Source organism: Pteropus alecto, unplaced genomic scaffold (assembly GCF_000325575.1).
Source record: "Pteropus alecto unplaced genomic scaffold, ASM32557v1 scaffold155, whole genome shotgun sequence".
NCBI classification, from domain to species: Eukaryota; Metazoa; Chordata; class Mammalia; order Chiroptera; family Pteropodidae; genus Pteropus; species Pteropus alecto.
The window spans coordinates 22,691,295-22,704,459 of record NW_006438113.1 but is presented as its reverse complement, the minus strand read 5'-3'; the positions used below and the strand labels follow the sequence as shown (position 1 = coordinate 22,704,459).

Sequence of the window (13,165 nt, the reverse complement as noted above, 5' to 3'; positions counted from 1 at the left end):
GTCTAAGTTTTTAGAAAAAGTAGCCATGAAAGAGAAGATGGTAATCCCAGGCATTCTCCCTGTGAATGAGTTTCAGGATCCAAAAATAAACCAATAATATCTTAAACGGCAGCCAAATTCCTCCCAGCTGAAAAACTGTTGAGATACACACACACACACACGCACGCACGCGCGCGCGTGCAAAGCACTTTGGAAGACTGAGCCAATAACAGATGTACTGAATCTAAGACTGTAGCTCAGCAATAGCTCAACTAAATTCTAGAAGGAATATTACTTATCAGCCTCTAACTCTAACAGAGGAAAGGGCTTAGATTCCATGTGGATCAAAACAAAGCTAAACATAGTGCACTTCATTCTCCACTGTTTAAATAAAATGTGAAAAATCCAATTAAAAATTACAAAACACATCAAAAAAATCAACAAAATGTGATGCATAATCAAGAGAAAACAGTTAATAGAAGCTAACAGATGATTTGTAAGTAACAGATGGTTACAAGTAATTGCAAGTAGCAAACAAGGATGTTAAAACAATTATAAAAATGCTAAAGAAATTATAGGAAAAAATAAATATAAATGCTGAATTGATGAGGTATTTTAGGAGAGAAACAGAAATTCTAAAAAAGACCTAAAGTAGAAGATTAAATAGGAATACTGAAAAAAATTATTTGGCCAATCGGCTCCACTCTAAACATAAGATTACAACAGAGGAACTTCACACTCGTCATACACTGAAGGTGGATTAAGTCTGCTCAAGCTTCTATAACAAAATACCATAGACTATAGTTTAAACAACAGAAATTTATATTCTCATAGTTCTAGAACCTAGAAGTCCCAGATCAAAGTGCCAGAGAGCTGTCTTCCTAGCTTGCAGCCTTCTCACTTTGTCCTCACATTGAGGGGGGGCGGGGGTGGGGGAAGGGGAAGGTAAGAAGGGAGGAAGCAGGGGAAGAAGGGAGGGAAGGAGAGAGAACACTCCCTCGTGTTTCTTTTTATACTAACACTAATCCTCCCTTACGACCTCATTAATCTTAATTACCTCCATAAAGGCTCTATCTCCAAGTATAATCATACTGGGGTTGGTTTTTCGACATATGAATTTTGGGGAACACAACATTCAGTCCATAACAGAAGGTAACCAAAACAACAATAAAATTCAAACTTGGTTCTACTTCTGATTAGACTGGCTCAACGACCAACATTAACAACCTAGCAGAAAAAGTATATTAATTTCAGGTATAAATACTGTTTGCCTAAGTTGCTTCAGTCCTACACATAATGTCTAGAATTTAGTAAAAAAATTACAAGATAAATGAAAAGGCAAGGGAAAAAACACTGTCAAGAGAGAATGCAACAGACAGAAGTTTGAAATGACACTGATGCTAGAATTATCAAAGGAGCTTAAAATAACCATAATTAATATGTTAAAGGTTATAACAGAAAAGGTAAACAACATGAATGAAAAGATAGGAAATTTCAGCAGAGAGAAATTTTGAGAGTTAAATGGAATGGTAGAAATAAAAAATGTGGTAACAGAGACAAAAAATGCTTTCTATGGGCTCACCAGTAGACACAAAATAGTAAAGAGTCAGTGAATTTGATGACAGGTCGACAGAAATTACCCAAATTGAAACACAAAGAAAAAAAAAAGAGAGTAGAAAAAAATCAGAAGAAAGCATTCAAGATCTGTAGAATACAGTCTGAGATAACTATCATTAGAATCCCAGGAAAAAAAAAGGTACACCCATGTTCTTTGCAGCCATTATTCACAATCACCAAGAGGTAGAAGCAACCTAAATGTCCATCAATAGAAAAATAAAAAAAGAATGTGACACACACACACACACACACACACACATATATATATGTGTGTGTATATATATATATATATGTGTGTGTGTGTGTATATATATATATAGATATATATAAAAATAAAATATTTGTTAGCCTTAAAGAAGGAAATTATTTTATATGTTACAACAATGGATAAACCTTGAGGGCATAAGCTAAGTGAAATAAGCCAGTCACAGAAGTACAAATACTGCATGATTCTACTTATATGAGGTATCTAAGGTAGTCAAACTTTTAGAAACAGCAATTACAATGCTGATTTCCAGAGGCTGTGGGGATGGGGAAAGGGGGATTCGCTGTGCAATGATTATAGGGTTTCTGTTTTACAAGATGAAAAAGTCCTAGAGATATGCTGCATTAACACTGTACTATGGACTTAAAAATGGTTAAGACAGAAAATTCTATGCTGCTTTTTTTTTTTTGCCACAATAAAAAAAATTGTGTATTCAGCAGGGTTACAACTATGTAAAATAAATGCATGTTAAAATTTCTATCTCTGGATCAAACATTCTAGGCAATTTTTCCTTTTTTTGGTAACTTTTTCTATAAGTTTTTATAATGAACATACACTGCTTTTATTATTAAGTACATTACATAATAAAACACATATGTGCTAAAATAATTATATATTCTTTACAATCTTATTCATGTAAACAAATTATTTAAAAAGACTGGAAAAAAAATTTTAAGTCAGAGTTTAAGGAAATACTTAAGAAGACAATGGCTAACATATTCTAAAACTAATGAAAAACAAAACCATAGAGCCAATAAATTCAGAGAATCCCAAACAGTATGAAAAAAAAAATTCCTAGGTATTTTAAATCTAAAGACATAGATGGGTTAAAATTAAAAGGATGGAAAAAAAGATATACTAGCAAGTACTATTCATAAGAAAGTTGGTATAATATATATCAGACTGTATTAATAGACACAGTGGACTTCAAGAAAAAGATTATCAAATATAAAGAGGAACATTTTGAAACGATAAGGTCTATTTATTAAGACAAAACAATCCTTAATATGTGTACCTAATATTAAATCTTCAAAATACATGAAACAAAAACAGAGACCTGAAAAGACAGACAAGCCTACAATAATGCTCAATAATTGATAAAACCATACAGAACCTTAATATATTAATAATATATAAAACTTGAACAATAATATCAAACAACTTGACCACACTGACACTTACAAAATGCTATATCCAACAGATTGTTTTTTTCCTGTACAAATGGAACATTTACCAAGACTGACCATGTGCTGGACTACAAAAACAAGTCTACAATCTAAAAGGGTTAAAATCACAGAAAATATTATCTGACCATAATGAAAATAACAATAAGGTATTTGGGAAAATACCGAATAGATAAAAAGTAAACTCACTTCTAAATACATGAATCAAAATTCACAAGGAAAATTAGAAAATATGTTTAGCTAAATGATAATGAAAACTCAATATATCAAAATTTGTGGAATGCAGCTGAAGTACCACTTCGTGCTTAGAGGAAAATGTGCAGTTTTTTTTTAAGCCTATAGCACCTGGTATTCCTAGGTGGTCTCCCATCCAAGTACCAACCAGGCCTGACCCTGCTTAGCTTCCGAGATCAGACGAGATTGAGCGTGTTCTGGGTGGCATGGCTGTAGATGTGAAAATGTGTAGTTTTAAATGCTTGTATTAGAAAAGTAAAAAGAAGGTTCCAACCTAAGATGCTAGAAAAAGAACATATCAAACCCAAATATGTGAAAAGAGAGGAGCAAAAAAATAAATAAATAAATAAATAAATAAATAAATAAATAAATAAATAAGAATAGATAATGGATAAATATCAATGAAACTAAAAGGTCCTCTGATAAACCTCTAATTAAACGAACCAATAAAAAGAAAACATAAATTATCATTATCAAGAATAAAAGATGAGATATCACTACAAATTCTACAAACATTAAAAGCATAAGAGAATTAGGACTTTCATATCAATAAACCCAATATCTGAGATAAAATGAATACATTCCTTTAGACTCTAATTATTATAACTGATACAAGAAATGAAAAATCTGAGTTGTCCTATGTCTATGAAAAACAATGAATTCATAATTTTGAATAACCTGAGACAACCATAGGCTGAAATGGCTTCACTAGTAAATTCTCTCAAACATTTACAGAAAAACATTATACCGATCTTAAGCAAATTTGTTCAGAAAACAGAAAACATTTCCCCATACATTTTACAAAGCCAAGATAGTCTTAATTTTCAAAAAACTCATCAAAGGCTTTAAAAAATTACAATTATTTCAAATGAACAGAGTCATAGAAATAATTAATGAAACATTAGTAAACCTAATCCAGCAATATGTACGGGTTAATTTATTCTAACTATGTAGACTTTATTCCAGGAATGAAAGATTCATTTAAATATTTCAAAATGAGTAAATATATTGATGTATTGGTGAAACAGGGTTCTCAGTGAGAAAAGAGAGAGCTACAAATACAAAATAGGGGAAGCAAAGAACCATGTGGTATCAGATTTAAATTATAGGTATAAGTATGAACCCAATTTTTTAAAAATAAAATTATGTATGTCTTAGTCTTATCTGCTGAAAGGACAAACAGCAACCACACCCAAGGAGCAATGAGTATACCTAGTATGCCAGATCTTGGTTTTTAAACACCATTTACTCCTAAAGGAACCAGTTTCTTGAAGAAAAAATGGCCCATTCCAGGGCTGGGCCAGAGAAAGTACAAGATGAACACTGAACATCTTTTTATGGCAGAAAGCAAGAAAATACTTTAAAAAAAAAATGGAAAATGTTTAAAAGACACAGGAGCCCACCTGAAAAAGCTCCCATTGCCCAAATCTGGGACAACATGAGCATCAAAATAAGCATCAAAAATAATGGCTAAGATCCATGCATTTAAGTTAGAAAAATTCATTAGTCATTCCTAATAATGAAAGAAAGGAAGGGAAGTGAGGGGAGAGGAACTGAGAGGGGAAGAGGGGGAGGAGGAGAGAGGTGAGGGGGAAAGAGGGAAGAAGAGACTGAGAGAGAAAGAGAGACAGAGAGACAGAGAGAGACAGAGACAGAGAGAGAGACAGAGAAACTATTCTTTAGAGCATGCCAACTAACAAAGGTAACAGGCATGACAGAATATTACCATTTTGCAACTGTCATAGCAGTGAGTTGGTCAAATATTGTCAATGGATGCTTTTAACGCTGGGTGAAAACTCTGATGAGGAACAGGATATTTAACGATCTCAAAATATTCCTCTAAATTACTTAAATTACAGTAGGAAAAATAACAGTGGAAAATCTGGCAAATATCACTTACCCCAGTAATCAAAATTACATCACCAGTAATCCGACTGACATTCTAGGTCTTATATGATGCTCTAAGAACACAACTCCTAGTATTTTACCGAAAATACATTAGTCTGAATCCAATCATAAGGAAACAATCAAAGAAAATTCTTAAAAGCAATATGCCTATATTCTTCAAATATTTCAGTTATGAAAGACAAAAAAAAGTGAAAAACTGCTCCAAATGATAGATAGCTAAGGAGTCATAACAACTAAATGCAATGTGTAGGCCTTAATGGGGAAAAAATTGCTAGGAAGGATATTATAGGAATAATGGCTAAAGACAAATGTTAAATATTCTGAATCTGGTAATTTTACCATGATTAAGTTCTTATTTTTAGGAGATACATACACACTTATTTAGAGAAAAGGAATCATGATGCCTAGAATTTAGTCTTTTACATGTAAAATATGTAAAATCATTGTCCTATACTACAGAGAATAAGGCAAATGTGGCAAAGTATTAATAGGTAAATCCAGATGAATGGTATATATTAGTTCATTATACTAGTCTTGTAACTTTTCCATAAGTTTGAAATTTTTCCAAAACAAATTCTTTAAAAAGGCAATATAATTTCCAGTACCAATAAATACCTAGGGAAAATCTGTTGAATGCTGTGTAAGACCCCTACACTAAATTTTAGTGAACTATGATTCACCAAGAGAAATTAAAGAAGGCCTACAAAAATGGAAAGATATATCATGTTCAAGTATTGGTATTAAGAAATTAATTCTCACTAAAGCAGTCTATAGATTCAAAGCAGATAAAAAAACTCATCACTTTTCTTAGAGAAAATGACATGTTAATTTAAAATCTGTATGGAAATGCAGAGCCAGAAAAAGTCGAGACAATCTTGAAAAACAAAGTGGGATGTTTACTTTTTCACACATCGAGACTTACTATAAATTAACTTCTTATCCCTTCACCTTTTTTACCCAGCCCCCCGACTCTCTGCCATCTAGTAACCATTAGTTGTTCTCTGTATCTATGAGTTTCTGTTTTGTTTGTTCATTTATTTTGTTCTTCAGATTCCGCATATAAGTGAGATCATATGGTCTTTGTCTTTCTCTGACTTACTCCCTTAGCACAATACCCTCTAGGTCCATTCATGTTATCACAGATGGTTAAGATTTCATTCTTTTTTATGGTTGACTAATATTCCATTGTATAAATGTACCATCTCTTCTTTATCCAATCATCTGTTGATGGACACTTAGGGTGCTTCCATATCTTGGCTATTGTAAAAAATGCTGCAATGAACATAGGGGTACATATATTTTTTTCAAATCAGTGTTTTGGATTTCTTCAGATAAATATCCAGAAGTGGAATTGCTGGGTCATAAGGTAGTTCTATTTGTCTTTCTTTGAGGGACCTCCACATTGTTTTCCATAGTGGCTGCACCAATCTGTAATCTCACCAACAGTGCATGAGGGTTCCCTTTACACCACAGTCTCGCTAACACTTGTTTGATGATTTATTGATAATAACCATTCTGACAGGTATGAGGTGATATCTCCTTGTGGTTTTAATTTGCATTTCTCTGATGATTAGGGAATCTAAAGAACAAAATAAATGAACAAACAAAACAGAAACAGACTCATAGATACAGAGAACAAACTAATGGTTACTAGATGGCAGAGAGTTGGGGGACTGGGTAAAAAAGGTGAAGGGATAAGAAGTACAAATTGGTAGTTACCAAATAGTCACAGAATGTAAAGGACAGCATAGGAAATATAGTCAATAATATTATAACAACTATATAGTGCCAGGTGAGTACTAGACTTATCAGGTATTACTGCTAGGAAAAACAAATAAATCAGTGAAAATAAATAAAAGTCCAAAAGTAAATCCAGAGAACTGACTGAAAAAATGGGGTATAATGCACAACAGAGTATAAGTGAGCTGAACAAAAAGATGATGAAGCACTCCATCAGTTAATCCTACTGACTTCTAGGATATGTTGTTAAATTTAAAAAGCATATTACAAAACAGTTTATATAGCGCAATACATTTGTGTCAGAAAGGGAAATGAGAAAATATAGATCTGCTAATTTTTGCAACAAGAAACTCGGAAACAAAAAATCAAAAAGCAATAAAATTAGTTACCTACAAGGGATGTTGAAGAATGGAGTAGAGTGATAGGAAATGGTGTGACACTTCTGATATACCTTTCTGTATAGTTTTGACTTTTGGAAGCACGTAATTTTATGGGCATTGAAAAATACCTAGCTAAATAAACAAAAATGAAGGAAGGGAACTAATTTTAAACAGAAACAAATGAATCTAATTGTACTTCAAAAGAATACTACCGTAGAGAAGAGGGGGTAAAATAACCTCTCAAATATTATGCTAAATGACGTCAGACAGAGAAAACAAATACCATATGATCTCACTTAAATGCAGAATCTAAAGAACAAAATAAACAAACAAACAAAAAAGAAATGGACTCAGATACAGAGAACAAACTGATGGTTGTGAGATAGGAGAGGAATTGGGAGACTGGGTGAAAAAGGTAAAGAGATTAAGAAGCATAAATTGGTAGTTACAAAACAGTCACAGGGTTCTCATTAAGATAGACAGAACATACAAATTTATAATCAGAAAACAAAAGAAAGAACTCTAAGGAGTTGGAATGAAATCGAAAGTATCGGTATGAAATTATGGTATCTAGTATATTTATACATACTTTTTAGTTATGGCCATTGAAAAGGCCTGGAAGAAAGGGCACTCCAATAGAAAAGAGCACACCTAACATCCAGTTTTTGGTTTCTAAATACCATTTCCTACTAAAAATGAACCAGGGATCCTAAGAGAAATGGCAGATTCTAGAGTTGGGAAGGGAAAGTATGAAATGTGTCTAAAATAACTTGTAACAGAAAGGAAGTGCCACTGACCAAATCTGGAATAACTGGAACAGTAAAATTAAATAAGTTTTATAATGGGTTATGACACTTTATAAAATAAGAATCTATGAGTCCAAACTGATGATAAATAAGGGCATACATACATAGGAGTAAAGAGAGGGCTATTTCCTATAACAGAATGCTGTTAAAATCGAAGAAGAGGTAGAATTGGGGTAAGGGGAAATCAGAATTTTTTCCACTATCAGAATAAAGGCTGCTCCAGGCAAGAACCATCAATAGATGTCAAATCTAAGGGTGAACTATGAGGACCCAGATATCTGCATGATATTAAAATGTCTTCCCACAGATGCTTATTAGTTGCAAGGGGGGAAATATTAATTTACTGGAGAAGCAAGACCACACTTTTGCCAGATGATCAAAATTAAGAATGGGCAGATGGACATTGTGATACCTTAAAGACACACTTGTGAAATGTTCTAGCCAGTAATGCATGACCTGAATCCCATCCCAAGAAACCATCAGAAATCCAAATTAAAGAATATTTCAGTCTATGGTCACGCTACTCTGAACAAGCCCGATCCTGTCTGATCTCGGAAGCTAAGCAAGGTCGGACTTCATTAGTATTTGCATGAGAAACCACCTAGGAATATCGGTTGCTGTAGGCATAAAAAATTAAAAAATAAGGGATTGTAAACTGACAAGGTCCTTGCAATCTGTGAGGTCAACCAAGAATTGACTCGCCTAAAAATAAATAAATAATAATAATAATAAAGAACATTTCGTAATATACTATACTTTTTATTCTTTATTTCATAAAGAGTCTGTACTCTTCAAAAATGACAATGTTCTAAAAGACAGAGAAAGGCTGAGGAACTGATACAAATTAGAGGATTGTAAGAGACATGACAACTAAATGCAATGAGTGATCCAGGACTAGATTCTGTACCAAAAAAAAAAAAAAAATACGATGAAAGACATTAGAACAGTTGACAAAATGAGAATATGGACTATAGATAAAAGCATTATATCACTATTAAATTTCCCATATTTGATAAATATGCTGTGGTTACAGACATACATATTGAAGTATTAATGTATAAAGGGCATGATGTATGCAACCTATTCTCAAATAGTTTAGAAAAAATAAATTCACAGAGATAATAAAAGTATCAACAAAATATTGTTTTCTGTATTGTTCTTGCAACTTTTCTATAAGTTTGAAATTATTTTAAGTCAATTAGCTTCAGAGGATATCTAATAAAATAGACCAGTAAACCAAAAAAGTGATTGTGGGTTTTTCTTCCAAAACAGTACCAGTTTAAAACCTGCTGTTCCATAAAGACTAACTCATTCTATATCCTAAATTGGATCAGGATACAAATACCAGATTTCAACTATTTGTTTAAAACGTTAAGGACTTTTGAAACATATTAATGGTACATAGTAAGTATTAAAACAGAAAAAAGGATTTTATGCTAACTTTGGTGTGCTTTGGGATTTTAAATTGATAGCAATTATACTTTTGTGAAACTTTCGTATAGAGAAAGTTACGCAATGTGCAAGGTAAACTATAATGTACACAAATGTTTAATACATAACTTATAATAGCAATAAAAATGTGAAAACCTAAAATCCAACATTAGAGGAATAAATTCTGATTGATTTCCATACTATAGAATACAACGATTTTTTAAAATTAGTATAGCATAACTACAAAAATATAGATATACTACATAATAGATTGGAAACAAAAGTTGCCGATATATCTGTACGAAAAATCAGAATTGTGTTATGTGTTTATATATGTGCCCAGAAACAAAGGTCTGAAAGGATACAGCCAAAACAGTTCCTAGCTCCCTGGGAGAGGGAGAGAGTAGGGGGAAGGGCACTACTATACTGTTTTATTGTTTGAATTTTTTACCTGAGAGATCATGTACTGCATTTGCTATTAAAAAAAATAAGATTTCAATGCATTTTGATGAAATACAATTTCAATGAAGAACATAAAATATAATTCTGATATCAGAACTATAACATTCTTGTCACTTAACTATAACAAGATCTTTCTGTTCAAGTACCTTTATGCTATTGGTTCCATGGTTTTAATTTTTAATTTAACAAAGCCAATGTCAATGTAAGAAATAACCAAACATGTAGAGAATTTTTATGAGGATTCGAGCCAAAACTGACAATTGAGGGGAGGCAAGATCTCAAATGATCTGTAGAATGGCGGTTTAGTTTCTTTTATGCATTTGAAATTAAGGAAGATTACATGAAGGTGGAAGAAAGCAAGGTGGGGAGGGTTGGATTACCAGATAATTAACAAGATTATGTGCTCTTTTGAGGGTCATTATTTCAAAGGTCTGTTAATCCTAGATGCACAAAAACAATAAACAGGGCTTGCTTAAGGCAAAGATAACCCTTTTATTAAAGAAGTTATATGCCTAGTTATATGCCCTGTGAGGTTACTTTCCATAGAACCCCTTTTTCATCCACCTCAACAAAATGTTAGTTACTTAATGATACTAACAAACATTAAAAAAAGTATCCACACAACATCTTTGAGAAAGTTTATTCTGAGAATTTCAGTTGACAGCCAAACCCAAGTATGATCTACATGATGTACTTTACAACTATAAATGGTTTATAGTTTTCCAGTATTTTAACAGTGGAAAGACGTAAATTCTTGAACTCTGAATTACTGACCATCTTGTTATACATTTCATGAATAGGAAAGATCATCATTCAGGTGTCCTTTTACTAATATAAGCAAGACTTAAGTAACTGAGAATTAAATTAATCAAACATTAAGTTGTTAGCACAGTATGTTTGAGGCACTGGGCACTGGTGATACAAAGACAATCCTTTAATCAAGAGAATCTTAAAACGTTTTTTAAAAAGTATTTTAAATTAATGCAATAATAAAATTAAGAACTCTTTCCTCTAGAATCTAAACTACTCCCTTAATTAGGTAATTTGAGTGACAAATTCTTTTAGCCACTGTTTGCAATGTAGTTTTAAGTCACATTCAGGGTCCATTTGTAATGAACAGATTTGTAATGAGTCAGCGATAACTCTGAATAGGCTCACTATTCGATAAGCAGTTGTTACACTTGTAAGTGACAGTCACTGAGATTGTGTTTGTTGGGAATTTTTTATCTATTCTCCTTAGCATATTAGTCAATGTCTAGGGATCTTTATAAAAACAATTTTTTTTTCAGGCCTCTAAAATATTATTAGGAATACCATCATTACAATAAATAAAAACAAATAGATATGCATGTAAATCTATTAACAGTAATTGCGTTAGTACTGAAACTTTCATTACCAGAAGTGACACACATGAGAATATGTCTATGCTAAGCACCTGGAGAATATTTGTTTCCTTATCTGGTGTACTAAAAGAAACAATCAATTTTCACTCTTTAGTTCTTTCCAGAGTCTAACTCAGCCCAGTGTACAAGGCTATGGGAATAAACGGATTTGTTCTCTGACCTCAACTCAAAATTTAGTGGGGAGAAAGGCACACAATCTACATGACAACATCGTTAACATCTAACTTTCAACGAGAAAAGTAGATAAAGATAATAGTGAGAAATGTTGCTCTTTGAGAAATAACATTCAAATGAGTACTCATCCATTTTCGAAAATCCTTCTTTGAGTTGTCATCACAAGCACCACACCGTGGGTGAAGAACAGTGCTCTGAAGCGGGACCCTTGGTTTCCCAATTCTAACACATAGGAAGTAGCTGTGTGACTTCAGGCTTGTCACTTAACCAGACTTGGCCTCAGTTACTTCGTCTAAAAATGTCAGTATTATCTTACCAGCCTAAACCAAAGTCATCTTACCAGCATAAACCAAACTGTTTTTAGTGGCTTCTGGGTCTAAGACCCGCATTACTCACACACTCATCCATCATATTTCCTAAGTAATCATGGCCCAGGAACCAGTGAGTAGCTAGGTGAATTACAGTTCCTAAAATGAACTTTTACATCTCTAATATAATAAACTGGGATAGGCCCTGCATTGTAATTTACACGTTGTGAGTTCGAAAAAATTTATTACACACGCCAGGATACAGTCTTATTCAGATGATCAAGAATAACTGAATGTCTGATTTGTGTACCATTATAGCACAAGAATAGGGTGTTCTTATCAAGAATCCCAATTTCAGCACTACAGGAACCATACCTCCAGGAGAAATCCACGAAATATCAGAAAAACCTCTCCAGGAGATAGGGAGAGATCCTGGATAAGCCAAGACAAGCTCTCCAAAAAAACAAACAAACAAAACAAAACACAAACCTGTTTTTTCCTTCCCTCCAGCTATGCACTGAAAAGAAACACTAGATTAGCATCATCTGCATTTCATTCCTGTTCTTTTGCAATAGCTACCCGAGTATAATAAACAGACCTTGTGCTCAGGGGAGAATTTACTTCCCCGTCCAGTAAAAATGAAGTTCCTTATTTTCACTAACAACGCCGTCTCCAATCAACACCCATCCTCCCTGGGGAGGAGACCAAGCACTCCTCTCCCCGCCACCTCCTGCTGCAAGCCCGGCGCCCCACATCCTAGAAATCGCCCCACTTTTCGAAACCTTGCTGCACGGGTCTCGAGGCTCTAGAGGAGAATGGAAAAGGCCGGGAATGCGGCGTGCAGACCCAGAGGGGCGTCCAGACTGGCCGTCGGCTCCAGGCTGCCCTGGTGGGCCAGGGGCTCGCGGACACGGAAAGGGAGCGGCGAGCCCCGCGCCACCCCCACTTACCCACTTTGTCCTTCCCGTACATGTGTCCAGCCACCTGATGCGAGAGGGGTACGCAGCCGTTGAGAAAGTGGAGCCTGCCGCCCCCCGGCTTCGGGGTGCTCTCGGAGACGGCCTCGCTCGCTGGTGGGGTCCGCATTTCTGGGGGGCCGGGTGCCTCAAGCCGGATGGGGGATGGTGGCTCCGCTGCCATAACGGAGAGGTGAAGCGTTAGCGGCAGCAAGGGCAGGAAAAAAAACAGAGTGGAGAGACAGGGCGCCGGAGAACCCGGGGGTCGCTCAGGCTCGGCCGCGAGGAGGCCCGGGGGTTCCCGCGGCGGGTGCCCGC

The 13,165-nt window shown here is 34.6% G+C and overlaps 1 protein-coding gene and 1 pseudogene across 2 annotated transcripts in view; both read right to left on the bottom strand.

Annotated features, from left to right (window-relative positions):
- The window catches only part of IPMK (inositol polyphosphate multikinase), a 48,200-nt gene extending 35,041 nt beyond the window's left edge, over positions 1-13,159 (bottom strand). For both annotated transcript variants that reach the window (XM_015592312.2, XM_006915616.3), the window contains exon 1: positions 12,842-13,159. In XM_015592312.2, coding sequence (XP_015447798.1) covers positions 12,842-13,031 — 190 coding nt within the window. In that variant the 5' untranslated portion in view covers positions 13,032-13,159. The remainder of the gene's footprint in view (positions 1-12,841) is intronic.
- On the bottom strand, positions 3,379-3,497 carry LOC112482714 (annotated as a pseudogene).
- Positions 13,160-13,165: the final 6 nt, after the last annotated feature.